Genomic DNA, 23937 nt, shown 5'->3' with positions numbered 1-23937 from the left:
AAGGGGGGGTCAAAATATAGTGAATCACCCTGTACCTAGTTATAAGTCTGTGTAGAAATTTTATTATAAGCAGATACCTAATGTTGAAGTGATAAATTAATAGGAAGAACGCTTCTGTATCTTTAAATTAAAGCTTGTTTTTTTTAAGATTTCTTCGGTTAAATTCCTTATTTACTATTTATTTAATTAAAAGACTGCATGATTAATGATTATTAATAATTATTATTGGAAGAAAACTACGATTCAAAAACATTGAAATAAACATAAGTATATTGAAAGTGTTTAATAAAAAAACAAGTTAAAGGTTTTTAAGAAGAAACTCAAAGTTTAATTTAGTTTTGTTAGTAGAAGTAGGAACATAAGTAAGTAATTAATAAAAATACTGAATAAATAATAAATGTTAATGATGATTGTTAAGTATAATAGCATGTTTATATTTAGCATTGCAATACCAAAATTATGACTTTTTTAAGTTTTAGAAATTTCTCGAGAATTCCCGGGAATTTCTAGTCGAAAATTCTCGAGTCCCGAGAAAAAAAAAAAGGCCGAGAAATCAGAAACCCTATTCTTATGTCTCATAAAAATTTAAAGTACCTATTTGCTATATTTACTGAAAAAAATTGGAATCAGTCCGCATCAAGAAAACCTTTTCGCAGCTATTCAAAAGATGTTGGAGGAAGATATCTCCTCTTTTTTACGTAAAACCAGGGCTCAGCAGAACAAAATTTTATGAAATTATTACTATATATTTTATGAAACACAGACATCTGATGGAAATGAAAAATAAAGGTAATAATTATGCTCCTCGTTACTCTCCGTTGCGAAGAGAAGAGTTCCAGCCAGGATTTCAAAAACATTTAGCGTTAATAGAAGAAATCTCGGAATAAATATTTGGTAAATAATTATTTCTATCTATTTATTGTTTTAAAATAAATAAAAACATTACAAAGCAAAATTCTGGATAGGTACTGATTTTTGAACCATATGACAGCTGTTAAAAAAAAATTCCACTTATTAATTTTGTTTGCCTAGTTTGCAGGAGGAAAAAAATTTCCGAAAAAATTGAAGGTTGCCATGGGCAACAGTCGAAATTACAGTATGTAATAGGCTTAAAATGACAGGTGTAAAATTTTCACAGAAATCGTACCATCCATTCAAATTTGACTAAAAGTTTTGCCATTTATGTCTTTTTTCAATAACAAGTCGTGATAATAAAATAGAAGAATATTAGCAGTGACAAAATAATATTGAAATCTCGATCAGAAAAATGTGTCGCAGGTTGTTATTGTTATTTCAGAAGTTGAGGAAGGTGTGAGATAAATGATTTGCACAGTTTTTGTCAGTAGTACTTCAAACATAAAGTTTGGTCAAGTGTTTCTGTAACACCCTGTATACCTGCATATTTTTTCGTAGCTCTGCCGAATCTCTATTCTTAATTGCGTAAAAAAATGCTAATACGCCATCACCGAACATCGTAAAATGCTTTCGAAAATATAACGTTTTATCGGCGTGACCTTTCCGTTTGTCTAACAGTTCGTACGCCTATAGGACGTACGGAAAAAGTAAACTACCTCAATGCCAATTCTACATGAGAGGGCAAAATGGCAAGCCGCGCCAAGGTTACGAACAACGCGTGAAACAAAAAACTCGCATTGTTGTTTGTATAAATATGATATTATTATTATTAATAATGGAATAATATCCTGGTGTTGTAAAATTAATGTGTGTCAAAAGCATTTTCTCGGGTCAAGGAATTTCGCTTGAAACATCCGCGGTTGTGATGCGCCAGAAAAATAAGGAAAGATGGGGAACAATGTGCATGTCACTCACGTCAGTTGCCGGAAGTTATAGGGTGTTAACGAAATTGTTGTCACTAGGTTTAATTTTTAAGATACAACTTTCATCGAGACAAAGTAGTTATTAACACCTCATTTTATCGATTTTTAAGGAAGTGACACGTTTTTTTAATAGTAATAAAAATATACAGGGTGTTTCATAATGATGTGCAAATATTTTAAGGTGTTTAAAAAGTAATTTTAGGGGGGGGGGGTACTTCCAATACATTTTCTCGATTTGAGCCCCCCCAGAGAAAATATTCAAATCTCAAAATGGCCGAAAAAATTAGATTTGTGGGTACACATGTTCGCAAGTGACCCATTTTTAAGCATCACGTCAAGAGCGCCAGCAGGACACCGCCGGACGCACCAGCGTTCCAGGAAGGGTCTACGGCGGACTGGCGCCGGCGGCCAGATGCGTACTCATAACCTACGACCGACTCTCCAACGAAAACTCACCCCGTCAACACGTCTTTTTCTATACAACTTGGTTTTCAATAAAATACTTTATTATTACCGTTGAGAGAGCGATTTATTCTTGCTGTACAGCGAAAGCAACCCTCAGCTTATATTTTTTTATTAAATTTTTAGTTCATATTTGCTTAGCTTTTCCTATTGATGAAAAAGAATTTTTGCAAAAAGCATGTCAAAAATAACGATCGTTTTTTTGGTAACTGTTATACTAATTATGTGTACTTAATCGGCAAGGAAAAATAATTTATTTTTTTTTTGCTCGTAAACCATTAAGTACACGAAAAAATGGGAAGAGTAAAAAAGTTTCAAAATGAAATGTAGTATGAATTCTTGTTGGAATTGGCTAACGTAGAAAAAAGTTCTGAGAGAAATAATTTCTTTCATTCAAAGACATAAACCAGAAAAAAGAGACTATCAAAAAATACCATTCAACTAGTTGTTAACGTGTACCAAAATTCAAATTTCTAAGTTTAACCGTTTTCGTGAAAAAAATAAAAGCTGTTTTTTTCGGCCATTTTGAGATTTGAATATTATCTCAGGGAGAAGGGCTCAAATCAAAAAAATATATATTGGAAGTACCCCCCTAAAATTACTTTCTAAACACCTCCTTAAAATATTTGCATATCATTATGAAACACCTTGTATAACGTGAATATAAATATTGTCATGGGTAGAAATATGTGTGTGTATGCGCCAATATTGTTATGAGTAGTAATATGTATGTGTATGTGATTTGTTTGTGTAATTAATATAATAATGATCCTCTATTGATATATAAAATTTTACTTTAGCCCCACCGGTAATAGTCTAAAGGATTGAGATCTGGTGAACTTTGTGGCCAAGAATGTGGTCCTCCTCGTCCGATCGACCTATTAATATACATTTCGTTAAGATACCCTCTCGTTAGTCGACTAAAATGAACAAGAACTCCATCATGTCGTAATATCATCAGTTGTCTTGTAAGTACAGCAATATCTTCCAAAAAACCTAGCAAATCATTACGTAAAAAGTTTCTCATCAGATCATCTGTGAGAGTTGTGCTTATTGCTCGCTTGGTCTCAAGTAAACAACAAAATAAAATACGTCTTACTAATTGAGGATCTGAATACCAATAAATGACGAAATGTGTTTTAAATATTTTACGCATCTTTTGAAAGAATTCTAAAAATATAGCGAATAATCTTGGAAAAAATATACAGGATGTTTCCTTTCAAAATCTGATATCTTCCCCAAGATGTAGAAAAAATAAATCTATATGTCTACTAAATGATGTCAGTATTTGATTTGCAACCTGCACCTGCAAAAACCTTTGTTTTAGAATATGATTTCTCATTTTTCAAATGCCTGTTAGAAAAGAGGGACATTTGCAGCTGTCCTTATGTAGAGAATGTCCCACATTTATTAACGTTAATAACTTTATTCAATTCGCAGTTATTTGTCAACCATTGATCACGAATTGAAAAACATAAAGCTTTGTTTGGTAAATTAAAACCATATGTCGCAACTAATTTATAATACAGTGCTCAGGAAAACAAAAATTGAATTTTCTAGGTCCCTTATTATTTCAGTTCGATGAACCACTGTGTATTTTCAGGTCTTGTTAGCATAAGAAATGGTCTAAATTTTTGCAAAGCAATGCCTGGATCTACTTCCGCCATAAAAAAAAGGGGTTAATTGACTGTGAAAAATTTATAACAAGGTGCTTTAGATCCGAGACTTACCTCAAATTACATTAAAATGTAACAAAAAATATTAAGCTTTGGAAAAAACGTCATTGGTTATAATTAATAAAACAAGGCATGCGAAAGAACTAAATCACTTAAGTACCTACGTAACAAGTATTTTTTTTTATATAAAAATTATATGTATATTAAATAATAATAAACGATTCGTAATGGGTTTTTTATTGATCCCATTGTTCTGCAAACATATCTCATTATGAATATGAGTTATGTTATTTAAATTAGCCCAGCAACAATGCTTGGTGCAATTGCAAAATATATTTATATTCAAATTATTCATTACATCTAACAGTTAATATAGAAGTCACTGTCACTCTATCCGTTTTTGTCACACAACTGAAACTTAATATGTCATTTGATACTAATAATAAATAGTTCTTACAATAATTTATGCAATTAAATGCAATGGTGTATTGATAGGTACTGTCGTGGATTTTGATTGGTTGTAGCATAGAGTAGATATAAATTTTTAACAGTTTTAAATTTTATAAAAATTGTGATTTTTATTAAAATTTTCTTGTCAATTTACAATAAATGAAAGCAATACAATAGCTGTATACAATCAAAAAGCAAAAATTTGGAGCGTACTGATGAATAAGCTGTAAGGTACTCGGGTTGACGATCGAACACAAGTTAGGTTGGGTCCACAAAAGTCTTGCTTTGGTCTTCGCGTTGAATTTGAGAATCTCGCTTTCTTGAAAAACACCCCTCTTGGGATGTTCGTATCCAAAACGTTATTGATATGCCTACAGCCTGTATTTCCTAATGTTTGGAATTTTTTTTTTTCACTTCACATCTTTGTCGACGGTCTCAACTGTCGGCAGGGTGCTGTATTGCCATCGTTTGCGATGACTGATGATGCTTAGCGGCAATTGGGACTCCGTAAAGGAATTTACTACGACAGTACATATACAAGAACTTTCAAATAAATATAAAGACTGAAGTAATATTTTGGTACTGTATTTAACCACATTGGGATATGGCGTGGTCCCTATGCAGAAAAAGATAGCAGAAAAGAGAAAAAACAATCGAGCATTGTAAATTTACACGAGCACTTTTTTGCCGAAGTGAAAAGTAATTATTTTCGTTCAACGTAAACAACTTTCCGAATCTACATGCAAATGTAATAGGTATTATATCAAAATCGTGTGTTACAGTGAAGACAGTCGTAACGTTATATAAGAAAGGTTGTAAAAAAAACTTGTTAGGCGAACCATTACATCCGGCACCCAAGCCACAGGCATAAAAATCGAAAGTTGATTATAGATTTTACTTTTACTGAAATAGATTATAAGATTCAATGACCGAGAATATTATTCTGTTTGGGGATTTTAAATATAATTATGTACTTAATAAATGGAAACAAAACGAGGAAGTTAAAAAGATGGAAATATGACTGTTTATTCGGTTAGAATGTTTTTCCAATTTTTAATTCCCTTGTTCAAAACAATGCTCTTGGAGAAATAGATGGAATATTATTTGCAAACTTTTTTTTTATGGGAAAGTTATTTGTGTAAGAATTAACAATAATAACAATAATAATATAAACACAGTACGTACAGACCTACAGCTTACAGTTAATGTCGCTTTATGTAACACTTTATGAACGTGAAAATTTATTTACTTGGCAAATTATCACTATTTAATGTCTGTTAATTTTTTAAATAAATTGTAGGTATGGCAGTAACTTTGCATACAATTTGAACATTATTTAATCAGCCAAAATCAGATTAACAAAGAATAAAATTAACGATACTTTGATTTGAAGANTACTACTCAGTAAAATCGTTGGACATTTATAAATTTTTCCAAAGAGTAGTAGTTCTGGAGCAACATACTCGACTAAAACTACATCAAATCTGCCCTTTCCCCGTGTCAAATCTTTAACTTCTGGGTGTGATAACTGATAATGTCTAATACTTTTTAGTGCTCTTCTTTCAATAGTCATATAATTCCAAGGATTCAAATCATTTTCACATAATTTACTTACATTTTTTAAATAAGTGTATGTGTGACTTACATCGATTTCAGTCAAATTTTTCAACTTGTCATCCAGTAGAGGATCTGTTGTTATAAGAGTAACTTGATGACCTCTCAAGGACAACGTTTTCCACAGCTCGTAAAACGCTACTTGATGGCTATATGATGGGGTCGGTACACAAGCTAAAATATTTGCACTTTCCACAAATGAAGGAAACATTGTTAAGCATATTGCGAGCCTCATTTTTACTTTGTTATGACACATTTGTTTGTGGCTAGACTGATAGTGAGCATTTATAAATAATAGGCTCATTACTTGGGGAGAACTGATAATACTTATTTAATTTCATATTTTATTTGTAGAAAGCAGTAAATGTGTGTTCTGTGATGTTGGAATATATTTCTTTAAATTATAAATAATACAAAAATTCCAATTTTAAATCGAGAAACTTTATTTCGAGACGAAGTCGAAGAGTTATTACCAGATTGAAATATATGACATTTGTAATTTGTTTCTTAATTATTATTATTATTATTATTATTTGGTGAATTTTGAAATTTAAAAAAGTCCACGATTATTTTGTTGAACGGTCAAAGATGTGTTTCAAACTTTTATGTGACCTTGGATGCTTGTTGGTAATAAATTGATAAAGTATCTAATTAATAATTGAAGATCAGAAATGTTAGGGCTGCTGCAATGTGGTACAAAGTTGGCTGTAATTAAGTAAATTAACCACAAACGTAAGTTGACTCCGTGCATCTTGTGCACGTGAGTTGTGTATTGCAGTATTACTTGATGTCGAAACCACTAGCAAAATTTCACACGAGAGTGAACATCACCGTTATATAATGCCTGAACCCTTCGTACATGATAGGGGTGTAATAATTGTTCCCGTAGTACACGCCATAAGGTACTGTTAGTTTTATAGGCCAGCTAAGTAATACTGCAATACTCAACACACGTGCACAAGATGTACAAGGTTGGATTACATTTATGGTTAATGATCTTAATTAATTTTCTCGAAAACAGATGCATTTAGACCATCAGTTGTTTAATAAAAGTTGCACCGTTTTCAAGGAGCGCACTTATTTCAGAAACACACTGTATAAGTTTAAAATTTTAGATAAAAATACATCTTGAAGCGAGTGTCAAAAGCCTTCAATATGGCTAGATCGATTATAGTTGTTTTTATATCTAAAAAATATTTGCGTGTTTTACTAAATTTTTTTCACATACCTAGATTTCTGGTATCGAAGAACGTGGTTTAACTTCATTTAAGATAAAATTTTTTAGAAAAAAAAAATTGAATTTATTTGAATTAGCTTTAAAAAATGATGTTGCCTTGGTTTCCATACTTTTTTCCATTCACCTTAATGACTTCTATTTCTTCTTCTTCTTCTATTTCGGATGAAAAGGTACCTTTCAGAGAGGCACGACGTTAGATTCAATGTTGGGTCTGCCCCAAGGCTTTTACTTAGGTCCTCTCTTTTATAACGTCTTCCTAAATGGCATTCATTAGTGCTTTGATTTGAAATTATTACTCTCGGTTATAACTGAATCGATTTTGAGCATCAATTTAGTAAGTTGGTGTCACAGCAATCGTATGTATCTTAAATTCTTTCTTTGTATGCAAACAGAAGAAATTATGGATTTCGTCGTTTTCTTGTTGATGCCCAACAATGACCAACAACTTTTTTTTAGTCACTAAGATTCTTGTACGTACTTCCTTTTACTCTTTAATTGTTTTTTAACTGTTATATTCCTTTGTGGATTTTATTTCATAATTCCATTGCACCAGTCCCCTTTATTGATTCCAACTACCGGTTGATTGATTGCAGTATTAAACGAAAATGGACTTTGGCTCATTATTAAACAAATAAATAAAATAACTCCTTCAGATGTTAAAAGCTCGTGCTTGTGGGCATGCAGTGAGCGTCAAATATACACCTCCTGTACGTAGCTAATATTTTGAAAAGGCTCAATCGAGTGTGGCAAACGGTTAAAATCGGAAAAAGAGAATGTAGAGATCTTATACAGAAATAATAATATAAAATTAACGCATTAGAAAGTACTGTCTAAATTGTAATGTCAATGTGCTTAGCCCGACAATCACAATGCCGAAGATACCGCTACCACATTTTATACGCAAAATAGTACACTTTGGAATACATATGAGGAGAAGAAAGTTACAGATATCAGAGTCGTATTTTATTCCTATTTCTTTCAGTATTCGACACTTCCTCGTCTATATAAGACATATATTTCTAAATTTTTCTATAAATGTTTTCCTGTAGTACTAAAACATTTGTAATATTTAAACAAAAAACGGTGCACTGCTATTCGCTTCTACAAATGCGTCAGTGTGTAATCGTCTCCGTTCACTGGTAGGGGTTCTTAACCTTTGCATACTTGATTATCTTCCAGTTAATCCCAGCTTTGAAGAATTCGATGTAGATGATTAGTTCCATCTTCAATTTCGGTGTACTAGACCCCTTGCAGTCGCAAAATTCATAAACGTTTCAAAATTACGCTCAACTTAGCCGTAAAAAATAGACAATAGTGCGACTGGATCTGGATATAAATAGATTCGTTTCATCCGAAAAAGATCAGTGATCTTTCCCGGGTTCGACGATCTCGAAGTATTCGATCCTTGAAGGAAATTTTTCTACTGTGTAATAAATAATTGGTGGTTTTTACGTTGATTAATAGCTGGGAAGGAAATATTTATTTCTGCTTTGATTTATGTTGCAATTATTTTTTGAAACATCCTATGATTGACACATAAAGGATTGGTGTGCAGTAAAATCTATAATTAGGAAGCCAATCAGTTAAAATAGTTGAGTTTGAAGTAGCCTTAAATTTAGCAGAGTAATTGACAACTACATATACAGTGTGTCTCCGACTAGGGTACCGCGTTCTTGTAAACTTTTTTATTGTTGATTTTTAGGGAAAAACTTATTTTTGATAACAAGTTTTGTTTATTCTGGGAAGTAATCTAATACCTATATATATATTTTTGTTGATATTTACTAATTGCATACGAGGAGGGATGCTACCTGAAGAAACAGTCCCAAATAAAATTCAATGTTATTTTTGTTTTATAAAGCAGTTGTTTTCCGCAATATCAGCAGTTTAGGCCATTAAATATAGAGTTGGACGCGACTTTTCGTTTCGGCAAGCTGAATTTATCACTACAGATGCTAAATATTATGTACAATAATATATAAGTTTCCACAGTCATACAAATGGAGGGAAGATTGTTTACAGGGTGGTTAATTGTATAATTTTTAGGTAAATTCACGTTTTCGCTTATAACTTTTTTCCGTTCATTTCCACGAGAAAAGAGTAAAGTATTTTTATTATTTGTCTTCAAAAGACCTACAAAACTAGCCCTCGTGCGTCAAAAAATATTGATTAAATCAATAGTTATAAACAGAAAAAGTTTATTTATGACTTTTGAATTAAACATTTATAAACTGCGTTATTATTACCAGAACGTTTTGGTATCGCATCCTCTCATTCCTTATCACTGTCTAATAACTCACACGAAATCTGGAATCGGTAGGTTGAATAGTCTACAAGTTATGGTCTTATAAACATATTTATTAGTCTGGAAGATCCCGAGCATCTTTCATAATCGCACTGATCTTTTTCATTGTAGATTTCATAATAATACATTGAAATCAATAATTTTTTTAATTTCAAATTTGTAACCTGGAAAGTTTTTTTATATTTTAGCCTTAGTTGCAAAATGAAATATACGACGCACGCGCGGGATATAGTTATATATTTTTACATATTCGGAAAGCTTATGAAAAGAGCTTTAAGTTAAAAAAAATCGTCAAGATTCGTTGAAAAACAATGGAGTTACAGACTGTCAAATATATTAATTTCAAGCGAATTTCGCTTTTTTAACGGCAGGACAATGAATATTATCGTCATTTTCTTCGGACTCGCTGTCGTTCGCTTCAACCACCCTTCCGCCGCGCCACGGCTCGCCGAAAAATCAAGCGACCCACTGACTTTTGACAATATGTCTTATGCGCTTAACATACTTCCACAAATAAAATACATATTTTTATCTGGGAAAGTACTCGGGTTGCCGGTGATGATTTTTTGCTCCTACCAACTTAATTTGTTTAACAATAGGCCGTCAATTTTGACAGTCTGTAACTCCGTTGTTTTTCAACGAATCTTGACAATTTTTTTTTACCTTAAAGCTCTTTTCATAAGCTTTCCGAATATGTAATAATATACAACTATATCACGCTCATGCGTCGTATATTTCATTTTGCAACTAAGGCTAAAAAATAAAAAAAAAATCCAAGTTGCAAATTTGAAATTAAAAAAAAATGATAGATTTCAATGTATTTTTATGAAATCTACCAGACTAATAAATATGTTTATGGCCATAACTTGTAAACTATTCAACTTACCGATTCCAGGTTTCGTGTTGAGTTATTAGACAGTGATAAGGAATGAGAGGATGCGATGCCAAAACGTTCTGGTAATAATAACGCAGTTTATAAATGTTTAATTCAAAAGTCATAAATAAACTTCTTCTGTTTATAACTTTTGATCTAATAAATATTTTTTGACGCTCGAGGGCTAGTTTTATAGATCTTTTGAAGGCGAAAAAAAGTACATTACTGTTTTCTCGTGGAAATAAACGGAAAAAAACGAAAAAATTCAGGTTGCTGAAACAAAAAGTCGCGAAAAGGTCATTTCCCAGCTCTTTTTCCTGGCCTAACCATAAGTTAGGAATCTTGTTTATGAGGCTGGATATATTTTGCGGACTTAGATTTCTGGTATCAAAGAAGATTAACTTGTATAAATGGCTTTTTATTTCTTGTAGTAAACTATATATCTAGGATCAAAATATAAAAAGACCATGTACTTTAAATCTGCAGCACGTGAGTAGTCGTCTTGTTTATTAAAAAATGTATCTAGAAAGCTACTCAAAATCGCGAAATTAACACTATACCCAAAGCATGGTCACTTTCATTTGTCCGATGTTCAATCTGTCGTTAATTATTATACGAAGAGAAAATTATATTACTTAATACTACCTATTTATATGTATATCCATTTATATAATATTTATCACTGTCTGTTATTAAACTGCAATTTACTGAGACAATAAATACCTGCTACTAAGGAATAACGTAGTATAAGGATGACATTACCCCAGGTCATTTCACCGATTGCTCCCAGCTACGACGAGCGAGAAGCGAATCTGTCTCTTGCCGCTGCTGCTGCTGCTGCTACTATGACATAAGTGATCGTTAATATCAGCTGAAAGTGAAAGTTCAAGCCAGCTGATCAGTGCTAAACACTGATGGCCTATTTCGAGCACTCGAATGGTAGACGTACAGATGGCATGGCGCTTAAGTTGGAGCTTGCCAAACAAAACTGTACTTGTGAGCAACCAATTAAATGGTGTGGAAAACTAGAAACGAAAATGAAAGTTAATAAGAACAAATAATAAGATTTTGTATACAAATACACAAAATCTTATTACTAAAGTTCAAGTACAAGCAAAAGCAAGCTTATTTTCAATGTGCGAAACAAAACCTAGCCAGTAACAACCGAGACTAGTAAAAATTACACGCCGCCTAATTTTCCTCTAATATTGTCACATCATTAGTCACTCTTAGTTATGGGTTATTAATAAACAAAGTTAATGCGATTAATTCCGTTGTGTAATTGAAATAATACCAGTTCTTTGGGGAAAAATGAAAGTTATTGCGGTTTCCCGATAATTTTTTAATTACACCATCCGCTTCATTAAACCCGACGATGCAAAATCGGCGTCGGATTAAATCCTCAGTTTTTGCCCGTTTGCAATTTTACGCAAAATCTCGATTATGCATACTGTAGAAATAGATTTAATTAACACGTTTCTTGGAAATCGTGGACTTACTTAGCTCTGAACAGGCGACATCAGAAGAATATCAATTAAACAGACGGAATCTGAAAATCAAGAGTGCCATGGTTTGCTTTTAGTTGTGGCTTATCCATTACCAATAAAATAATATTAATAATTTAATTTTTAAGAAAAATATAGGATATGCAAAAAAATCACCTAACTTTGCTATAACACTTTCTTCAAAAAAATTTTATTTCCATTTTATTTTCATTTTATTTTTTGAAGAAAAAATATGGATTTTTGCAAAACAGAACATTTTCTATTTAAAAAAATGAATAAAAGATGCAAAATTTACCCTTTAATTGATTTTTGACAATTTCATTAATTCTGATCACAATGAAAGAAAATTCACAGCGGTTTGAACTCTTCAGGGTTTCTTCTGAATATTTTGACTTAAAAACCCGAAAATATCTTTAGTTTCTTCATTATTTGTAATGTTTCAAATTTAGCGAATGTTTTTAAATAAGCAATTTTTTTATCTTTTTTTAATCAAGTTTCCTGCATCGAAAACATTTTTTTATCAAAAAAACGATAACAACTTACAGAGGGTATTTTGAAGTTTCTAAAACCCTGCTTAGATTTTTTTTGGAGAATACATAAACACAAAAAATCTTTAGTTTTCAATAGATTTGCGCAAATCAATGTATTTTTTAACCAAATTGACTCAATGTGGCTGTAATTATAAAAGATCTACTTCTACAAGTTTTGGTATCCGGAACTTTTATCAGAATATTCTCTTCTAGAATATTGATGTCAGTGGCCTTCATTTTCAGGAGTTTGTCACTTCTACTTGCACCAGAAACTGCAATAATAAGTGCAACCTTAAACAATAAAAAAATATTTGATATTTTTTACATCAAAAAGTCGTGTGATATTTTGCATGTAGATAGTAGAACAAAAACCTGCTTAGTTTGATAGGCAGAAATTCCAAAAAATCATCTATATTTCCTCTTGAAAATATACCCGATTTCTTTGATTTGAAGCCTACATTTTGTCAACAGTAACATCACACTAGCTTTTCTTTTTATCGGATTTTCTCTTCGTAACGAAATAATTTTGCCAATCAGTAATTTTACGAGAAAAACTGACATGAAAAAATTTGGAGACCAAAGGTCGAGCGAATTTTTCAAATGCCAGTGTTTCGATCAAAATTACTGATTGGCAAAATTTTGAGTAAAAAAGATATCTATTCATGAAATGAAAAGCTCGCGTGGTTTTTGGCAAGATAAATTAACGATAAAATATGTGAATGAATAACAAAAATAAATATCTTTATTTATTCTACATATGTGAACGAATAACAAACATTATCTTTATTTATCCAAATTATTTGAAGGAACAGTTATTAATTACACGGTTATTATAAATTGTTTGGTTTGGTGTACTGTTTTCAATATTTTCTTTTCTAGTTTCCGTACATGTTGAATATTCCTTTTGACTTATTCTGTCCAAAGTTCGTAAGTTACTAATAAGAGTTTCATGATGCTCAGCATCAATTTGAAGGTGGGGTTTATTGATGATGACGATGAATGTACGGTTATCTTTATCAGTTGTTGGTCCCTGCTTTGGCTAAGTGAGAAACTGTATTGGCACGGTTTGAATGTTTGGTAATTTTAATTGCAGATTCTTTTGTTGATGTAGATACAGTATTAATTTTTAAATCAACCTTTAGAATTTGTGTTTGTCCAAAATGGATTCGGAGTTGAAAAAAGTCGATTGGATGTTATGTTTTCGTTTCTCTCTTTTAAGAGTAATTTTTACATTGAAACGGGACAAATACTTTTATCGTTCTAATTTTTTGTTATCCATTTGCTGTATGTTGTATTCAATGAAATATTTTTCTTGAATCATCTTTGCAGTTGAATTCCACATTGTTTTAACTGCATATTCTTTGTAATCTTCCCCAGTTTTATTTTTCATATATGTATATGCCCAATCCTTAAACATGTATCTACGCTATATATTTTTTGCAGTTATTTTGACAGTTCGTGATTTCGAATTTGACAAAGCTCCATAAATTGTCTCCGTATCAACGATTTAGTGTTTTTTGTGGATTGCGGAATTGATTTTTCTATTTTTTCTATTATATTATGTATATTTTATACTCCCAGTTTCAATACTACATAATAATTCTAATGACAGGAAACATTTTAAACTGACGTACGCCTACTAAGTATAGTTTAATTTAGAGGAACGAGTTTTTATCGATGATAGAAAGCTAAGCACCTTCTTATCGCTGTCAAAGTGACAAAAACGTCACTATTATAATATACACATTTTTTTATATGGGAGTTAATTTATCATAATAATAATTATTATATCAAAGCACAATTTAAATCTTATTCAGAAATTCGTCGTTTCAAATTAATATAGTCTACTATTCTCGATGGGAATTTTCTTTCATTTATGTCTCGAAATTTTGTTTGTACAACATAATCTCTAGACAATAATGAAACATTTTCCATTTCGTATTCGTATTGTAATATACTATTACTGATGTTTTTAACATCTACTGTGATATTTTTCATTTCTCTTTGTTGCTAAATATAATTTTAATCTAAAAATATTTCCCCGCGCATAAAAAACAGTTACAAAAAAAAACAAAACAATAGTGAAGTATTCAACCGCGCCAAACAAATATGTTTAGATTGTTGCATTCTACATTACCTGCTGCTTTATTATATTTTTTCCTATCAAGACAAAAAGATATTAAAACGTCAAGAAACAAATATCACAAACAGAAGGAATAAAAAAACATTTCTTTGTGTTCCATTTTTTTCCCAATCCGGATATCCGGGTACGGCAGACCAGATCTACTATTTTTTCGTATCCGGATACAGTTTTTAACCCGGGTGTGAACGTTGCACTCATGACACCAGCGCTAAACTGTCACTGCATGTTTTAATTGACTGTGTTTAGAACCGTCGGTCCCGCGTTATGTAATTCAAGGTACTATTGTCGGAGTTCACTTTTTACTCAGCTAGCGTTGCGGTAATAAATCATTTTCGCGGATAAGTCACAGATACATGCTGAATCGTTTGAAGGTTACTTCGCCTACCATTCTTAGTTAAGACGCCGAAATAATTAGTGCATAACTCGGAGGTATTTTTATGGCTGTATCGGGTAATCGCAGATTAATTATTTGTATGCGGCGTTTATAAGTCAAGCGTGGTTATGACATATATGTCGAAAACAATCAAATTTCAATGAAAAATTAACTCTAGTTTGTGTATTTTTTATAGAGAAATAATAACTGTATTTATGCTTGTTTGATAGTACAGAAATGCAGCGGTTTCAATGCGAATTCTCTTGCTTGGCGAGTACACACTCTGGTCATATACTATGCCCTGCAATTGACTAGGGTGCGTGTTCAATCGCCTACGGGGTCGATTCCAGTGATATGCCTGTTGCGTGGCACCCCATATCGGCTAGCAACGTCAGCCTGGCTGGTATGGCTGTTTCGGTTAATGGAAACATCGGTGATTTTCTGGATTTCCTGGAGATATCGGAGCAAGTTCATGTTTGTGAAGCTACGCGCGAAATCTTCGAAACATCCACGATTTTTTTTTTCGGTTTACATAGCTGTTACGAATGCTGTACATGTCTGTTGTGGGTGTGGGTAAAATCGAGCCAAGAATGTTGATTTTGAGCGGATTGACGAGTGTATTGGAAACATAGGCGATTACATTCTACCACAAAACATTTTGGACATTTGTGCATTCCAAGAATCAATCATCAGGATACCAGACACTGTAATTTATGAAAATAATTCATATGGACGTCCTGAGGGTGCCGTAAATGTATTCAGAAGCATTTTTAGTGGTATATATTTATCTAGTGAAGAAGCCTACTACTATACCAAGATCTTTATAAACATTGACATTGGATAAGTCTCTAAAAATGAACATTAACTGGTGCAAAAAAACTGTAAAATAAAATGACTTTTTATCCAGACATCATACCATCTTTTATTGTAAGAGATTGTATTAGTGTTTTTAGTTAAACCTTTTTTGAGTTATATAATTTCGCCCTGAAAGGCAACACTGATTATTGAATTGCATGTTTCCTGAGTGGACGTCCGAACACTCTCTACGCTGGCTCTACAAGGAGTCCTGTAGCGAAGTCAGCGTTATAGTCGAAAAAATATTATTTTGGGAAAACGTCTCTCTTTGAATTGTGGGCTTCTGCAGTTGTGGATCTGTATATATTTTGATTAATATTAACCCTATGTGTTTGCTTTAGTTCGAGTTTCGAAATATTTGGACTAGAAAAAATTCGAAAGTATAGTGAAATTTCGCTATTAACGATATCTGGGCAATGAGGAACATGATCGGCATCGCCTGTCATGACCGTGAGTTTTGAAGGCAATCGGGGCTTCGTAGGGAGGTTTTCCGGAATTTTTGGAAACATGCGTGCATTTCCACTTTTGCGGGATTTGTGCCCCGTTGATAGCTTTTTGAGGAATTATTGAATTCTTTTCGAAACATGAATGAATTTTAAACACTCGTACTGCGTACTACAACAATTTCGTTTAACCGATTGCAAATGTTGAAAATAAATTCTAATATTATTATAACATATCCAAAAAAAACCGAAAATAATAAAATGTCTTTATTATTAAGACATTTTTTTTACTTATACGAACACCTGAAACATACACGCAAAATTCCTACGTTTTTATATATTCACGTAAGCAAATTTTGTTAATTTAAATAACTAGAACATGCCTATAAATACACAACTACACATTTTCAAATTTGCATCGACTTGAAATTTTAGGTGTCAAGGCAAGCATTCAGGAAATCGAGACAAGGCCGATGCGAACAGAATTTCTTTTCATGCTTCCATTTGACAACTACCTTCTCCTAACAATGAAAATTTCTAAATTGTGTGTCTCTGTTAAATGCGTAACCCTGAAAAAAAAAATTGAATGTCTAGACATGAAGGAAGTAAAAAAATTGGTGTAAGTATCCATCCTTATGGCAACAGGGAAGCGGTGGGCAGATTTACGTCGAAATTTGACATTGATTGCTTCATTGTCAGGTGCTACCGGTATTTTATCACGTGGTTCTCGAAGAATTCAAATTAAATGTCGGATATATTACGATAAATTTTGAATAATGTTACTGATTATAAATGTTGAAATACATATATCCCAATAAATAAGTATAAAAAAAACATTTATTCAATACTAAAATAAAAATAATAGAATTTTACAAAATATATCATAGAATTTAGTGAAACAAAGTTTGAGATGTCAAATTATAAACAACTAATTTTAAATTGATGGTAAAATATTACCTATATACCTACACATGAAAAAAAATTGTCAATTTTTCGGTTTTCTAAAGAATTACATATACTATAAGGTTTTAAATTAGTGTTTTGGTTGTTCACTGCCATGATTTAATTGTAAACAATTAGAAGCTAGAGAAAATTACTGTCAACGTGACGTATAGCGAAGACGATTTTGAGATCACAAGCCTAAGCTTACTTGATTGCAGTTATGATTTTTTAAGAATCATTGATATATTGCCATATAGATCGGTTTTCCACAAAAACTTACTTTCCTTCTATTTTAGTAATACTAAGTGAATTATACTGCAAACATAAATATCTGAATTAAAATATTAAATGCTTTTTTTATTACTAAAGTGAATATAATGTGCTCTTTCTTATGTTTAATAAGGATCATTAATAAACTGTCATAGACATCAGCATTTCCCCAAAAACTTATTTTCATTCTATTTTAGTAATACTAAGTGAATTGTACTGCAAAAATAAAAATTTTAATTTAAAAATGAAATGCATTTTTTATTACTAAAGTGCAAGGAATGTGTTTTTTTTATGTTTTAATAAGAATCATTGATAAACTGCCATAGACATCACTTTTCTACAAAAACTTACTTTCCTTCTATTTTAGTAATACTAAGTGAATTGTGTTGCAAAGGTAAATATTTGAATTCAAAAATTAAATGTCTCATTTATTACTAAAGTGAAAGGAACGTGTTGTTTCTTATGTTTCATTAAGAACCATTTTGTTTTACTAAAGATTGAAACATTTTTTATCAAAGTTTAGGTATCCCCGTACTTATGAAAAATTAAAATGAAAGTTTAAGAAGAAAAAAATATGTCATGCACCACAAAATAGTGTCTACCTGTCAAGCCTACTTTATTTTGGCGAAATAATTTTCAAATCAAATTTTTAAAATAAATTTTGGTTGTAAAATTTTCTTACCGAATCCCCCACGTCCTTGAATTAATGTCAGGAAATTTTTCCTCAATCGCACATTTTTCTAGAAAATTTTCCCTTGTCTGCGATTCGGGAAAATTTTCAAAAAATGCGTTCCTTCGGAAAAATTTCCGGAAATAATTCAAGCCCTAGGGAGACTATAGGTAAGAGAAAATTTCTAGTGTTATCTTTTGATTATAAAGCTGCAGAATGACATAATTCTTTTAAGTATGCAAGTTTTTAGNCGTTTAACCGATTGCAAATGTTGAAAATAAATTCTAATATTATTATAACATATCCAAAAAAAACCGAAAATAATAAAATGTCTTTATTATTAAGACATTTTTTTTACTTATACGAACACCTGAAACATACACGCAAAATTTCTACGTTTTTATATATTCACGTAAGCAAATTTTGTTAATTTAAATAACTAGAACATGCCTATAAATACACAACTACACATTTTCAAATTTGCATCGACTAGGGAGACTATAGGTAAGAGAAAATTTCTAGTGTTATCTTTTGATTATAAAGCTGCAGAATGACATAATTCTTTTAAGTATGCAAGTTTTTAGCAAGTCAAATTTTGCTGTAAAGTTGAGTTTGATAAATTTTTTGTTGATAGTACAAAGCAGCATTTCTATAGGGAAATTAATTTTTTGCAGTGTATATTTAATTAGTTTAGTATTGACAATTGTAAATGTATATTATGGCATAAAAAAGCATGTCAACAGCAAAATAACTGTCATATAACATAATCATGTTGCTTCAAGACTTTATTTCCTACAAACGGTGATTTAGATACAATTTCATTCGAAATCGTAGCAAAATGCTTCGTTGTAGAACAATCTTCTATTAATCTTTCCTTGTTACAGACGAATGAAGAAGTTGGAGAAATATTTCAAGACGAAGAGAACCAAGCTGCTATTTTACTCAGAAAAGAAGCAGACGGTATAGTGGTGGTGAGTAAACAGACAATTATGATTTGTACACATTTTTTGAACTTCTGCGGTAGGTCTCAGTATTCTATCTAGGTCGTACTAGTATTGCCAACTAAACTTAAATGAATTAAACTTTTCATTTTTCCTTATTTATTAAAAAACAAGAAATCACAATTTAACGTGAAAAGAAATGATTTTATTTGTTTTATTATTTTTCACTCAAATATGAATTGCAGAATAAAAGAACATTGAACTTCTGTTACAACGCTAGAAAGTGGCATCTACATAGGTACTAGCACTTCAAATATGACTTCAATCTGACAACTTGAAAGAAATTTAAAAATTGTATAAAATCGGATCGCTCTAGGCGTTCGTATTATTTTAACTCCAAGAATCTATTATAGTTTCAGGTATATATTCATTCCATGTTAAAATAAATAGCTTATAGCACTGCACGACCTACAAAATATTAATACACCGCTTTGTGCCACACAAACATGTTATAGTGTTAAAAGGTCAAGTTTTTGGATGTATCATAAGAGAAAAAGAAAAACATAACACATGTAAACCAGCAATTTCAGTCCGTTGACGAAACTTTGATCTCATTTAGCCGATTTTGTTGACCTTGGAAGCGTTGATCAGGACCGCAATCAGATTTTTTTGTGCACAGGAAAGCGTATTAATATTCGCAATAGAGATATAATTTAAAAATACTAAAATTATTAATTTGAAGAATTATTATGAGTGCTATTACTACTTCGCAATTTTTTTCTAATTACTTCAGGTAGTTTATTCGCTATTTGTTAGTGGCAACGTGTTATACAGGGTGTTTATTAATTATTTGTACAAACTTTAAAGGGTGAATCTTTGACTAATTTTAAGATAAAAAGTTCAGATAAACATGGGTCAGCAACGGCTTGATTCTTGATACAGAGCGCCCAAAAAAAATTTTTGTTTAATATTTTAATTATATTTTTATTCAATAACATGACAATTTGACGAAATTCGGGAAACTGATGACGAGAAACTCTAATATTTATTTAGTTTTTTGTTTAATGTTAGAAGGCCATATTTGAAATAATTCCCGTCTTTTTTTTTCTCTTTTGGCATTTTACTTCACTTTCCCCCCCAACTAATAGTTGTTAATAAGTTGTTATGTTACTATTTATAAATAGTTATTTAAATATAAATGGCGAATACAATTTACAGCAGACGTAAAAAATAAAGGTATCAACGCGACACCAACTACAATAAGGTTCCGTAAATAACTGAGCAGTTCAAAACGCGAGTCAGCTGGGAACGCCACCGACCCTCGAGCCAGCTCTGTTAGACTCTGCACGTGCACTAAGCCTAATTATAACCTTAATGAGATTCTAGAATGAAGGGTTCCAAATCTTTCTATTGATTGGCATCATTGCATTTTACATAAAAATGTTAAAAAATTTATCAAAAATTGACAGAATTATTTTTATATCATATTCCTCAAAATTGATTAATTAAAAATAGTATAACTGTAGCTGGCGTATTTTTTGCAGACAAAAAGCAATAATAGTAAATAAATAAACTCTTGTGGAGAAAATATGAACGGAAATGCTTTTTTGTGAAAACTATTATGCAATTTATTGACTGAATGGTTAGAAAACGTTTTATTTTTAAATGTGTTACAAATATCAGTAAAATATTTTATTTATTATCATGTATAGGTGCCTATATTTCTTTTAATATTAATATGTAGATTATTTATTTATTTATGTTTTGAGAGAATCCATACAAACTGTTGTAAGAAATATAATCTCATTTAACCGTTTACACTCATTCTGAATGTTGTCAAACAAGATTTCGAAAATGTAAAGTTTTTAAATACGTTTCTGTCTCTGCAGATCGAAAACGATGCGCAGTCTGCTGTGCGCGTCCGACCATTTCCGCTCATCTGAATTTGCTGGTTTACATATGCTCTGCAATATATCAAGCAATATAAAAAAATGAGAATAACATAACATGTTCCAATTGTTTTTGTAATGTATTCAAACGAATTAGTACAGTTGACAATCTATTATTACGTTGTGCTATTTTAAAAGGAGCCACTAACGGAAGTTCGGCATGCAAATGAAAACAATTATCTAATGTAAATATATGTGGGACTCAAAAAATAATCTCATTTTAAATTAATTACCGTGTAGTAGCATTCCTTCGGCTACCAAGGCCGTGATTTTTTAACAGATCGTTCATTCTTATTTTTTTCCGCGGGCCGTATAGGATACTGTTAAGTTATTACGGATTTCGCGTTTTTTTTACGGTCGCAAAATATATCCGCGCCAAGGTCGGTGCCAGAAAAAAGATCGTTATGTCACAAACGAAAGAAGTTGAAGAGCGGGTTTCTAATTTCTAGACATTTCTTCATCTAATAAATTTGTGGGTCGGCTGACGTCTAGCACCCGAAAATACATATTAATGTTTCCAAAGAGACATAAATTTCGTGTTTTATAATATCCGTTCGATCCAAGATTTTTTTTCACCAGCCAATAATTTAACCACGTGAATACGTTTCAGTTTTTATTGTTTTAGTTTATAGGAATTATTCTTTTATTACTTCCAGGCTATAAGTTATGTCTATTTACAATTTTACATTAACTAGTATATATGTACATATACAGCGTGTTACAAGTTTGACTGCCATTACTTCAGTATAAGATGTAGAGTGCGCGCCATTATTCCATGGCTAGAAATTGGCCTCAATGATTTGGGATCGAGGGGGATTATCCCTCTTTATCCTGCCTCATCTCGTGTAGGCCTGGACAGCCTTCGTAGGTGGTTCCCATCCGTCGTCTACCCCGACCGCAAATGCGGCCGGTGTAGGCGCTTTGTGGGACCTCCTTTTGTCCTGGCTGGGCCCCGCCGGCTAGGGCCCTTTCTTCTGGCGCTCTTCTTGCTTCGCCGGCTCGTCTGTGTAAACCCCGGGGGTGGTGTCATATTTATGTGTAGTATGGTTGCTTATTTTAAATGGAACACCCTATATATTATTGCAATTTTGGATTGTACGTGTTTTTTTAGGTGGACTTTTATGAAGTTTTCTTATTCCTAAAATTAACCGTTTTCGAGATAATTAATTTTTTTCAAAAAAATGGAGAGAAACAGTAACTACCTTCAAACCATGTGTATTTTATAGTAAGAAAGATAAAGCAACAATATTTATAAGGGGGGATAGCTAGACCCCTAAGCTTCCCATCCATACTTTCAAAGTGGCTTAATTGCATATAGGGTGCTAGAAATTTAATGCCGAGTTTAATTAACTTCAAACCTTCATAAGTCGGTTTTTTTAAATTGAACACTCTGTATGTTTTTTTGTATTCTGATACACAATTTTATTCTTTTTTGAGCGGTATCAGAGTTCCCTATACCTATCTCTTCTAGTTTTTAAGTTATCTATCACCTAAAATCATGTAATTTATTGCGAGGATAGCTGTGGAATTTCTAACAAAATTTCAAAACAAACAACTAAACTGTCAATTTGTTGTCAGCGTCTTGCAGTGACAGTTTAATTTAGTGTTTATAAGAAATGGAAAACAATACATACATACAAAAGAACCAGAAAGGACAATCTACGGAAACTTGGTACACCGTAGTAATTCCTATAAAACTTCATTTCTGACCTACTAAATAATTTTTATCTCAACATAGGCGTAGGTTAGGGTTTCATTAAAAAATCGATAATTTTGACTCATTTAAAATAGTGTCAAGAACAGATATTTCTGAACTAATTAGAAGCGAAGTCTAGCGGCTACAAATAAATCATGAAATTAAATTCTTATAGTTAATGCAGTAGTAGATGATGCGAAAGTTCAGTATTTATTCTCATCAAATCAACAGTGACGTTTTCACTTTTTGCTTCTAGCATAAAGCTAATAAAGTTTGATATGGCTCAGCCATATCGCTCTCTTCTTCAGAAGAAACTCTGACACTGAAAAAAAATCAGACTTTTTCTTCGATAAGTATGAGAATTTTAAACATTTTACGCTTTAAAATAGTAACAATTTTTTAATAACACTTTAAGGATTTGCGTACCATTAAAAATACGTTCTTACATACCCCTATCTACGCCTATGGCGAAATAAAAAAATATTTGATAGATCAAAAATGTATTAAGTTTATGTTTGAGGATAACATTTGACGACTGCGATCGTGCAGTTTACTATAAAAACTTCTCGTCGATTACAAACAAATTAGCAATACCACTTTGGGGGGGCCTAGAAAACGTAATTTGGGGCATGCCCGATTATTTCTGTAAAAGGTTTTTTAATACACATTGCAACACGATTAACCGGCAACGGTAAGAAAGGAAGTGAACTGAAACACTTGAAGCAGAAATGTCAAAACGCGGAGGACTAGTTAATGGTAATAATCGTAGATTGGATAATTCTCAGACATCTTAATTATCGTTTTCACTTTTATTGCCAAATGCGATCGGAGTTTCGTCTGGAATGTTCAAAAATTGCAACGTATGTATTTTTTTCCACTTTATTATAAAGGTATTAACCTCATTCAAATAAATTAAAAGAAAAAATCCTTAAAACGTCTGATCAAAATGTTCTTCAATACCAGAAGTCTAGACAGCTCCACAAACAAGATTCCTGACTGTTGATATTGCAAGAAACATCTACTCTTTGGACTACATACCCCAATTAGCATTGAATTTTACCAACAATATCTAGTAGATAATCATCCAAAATAAAAACAAATGACATTTATCTAAATATAATTAATATACAAGAACACATACCTGATATATTGAAATTGTTAAAT

General features: G+C 31.8%; 1 protein-coding gene across 4 annotated transcripts in view; it reads left to right on the top strand.

Annotated features, from left to right (window-relative positions):
- LOC108905951 (A disintegrin and metalloproteinase with thrombospondin motifs 16) overlaps nt 1–23937 on the top strand; it is a 165288-nt gene that overhangs the window by 95435 nt on the left and 45916 nt on the right. For all 4 annotated transcript variants that reach the window (XM_018709035.1, XM_018709037.1, XM_018709038.2 and 1 more), the window contains exon 5: nt 19072–19158. In XM_018709035.1, the coding sequence (XP_018564551.1) occupies nt 19072–19158 (87 nt within the window). The remainder of the gene's footprint in view (nt 1–19071; nt 19159–23937) is intronic.

Source organism: Anoplophora glabripennis, unplaced genomic scaffold (assembly GCF_000390285.2).
Source record: "Anoplophora glabripennis isolate ALB-LARVAE unplaced genomic scaffold, Agla_2.0 scaffold265, whole genome shotgun sequence".
Classification (NCBI taxonomy): domain Eukaryota; kingdom Metazoa; phylum Arthropoda; class Insecta; order Coleoptera; family Cerambycidae; genus Anoplophora; species Anoplophora glabripennis.
The sequence above is the reverse complement of the archived record's forward strand: the minus strand, read 5'-3'. Positions and strand labels throughout refer to the sequence as shown.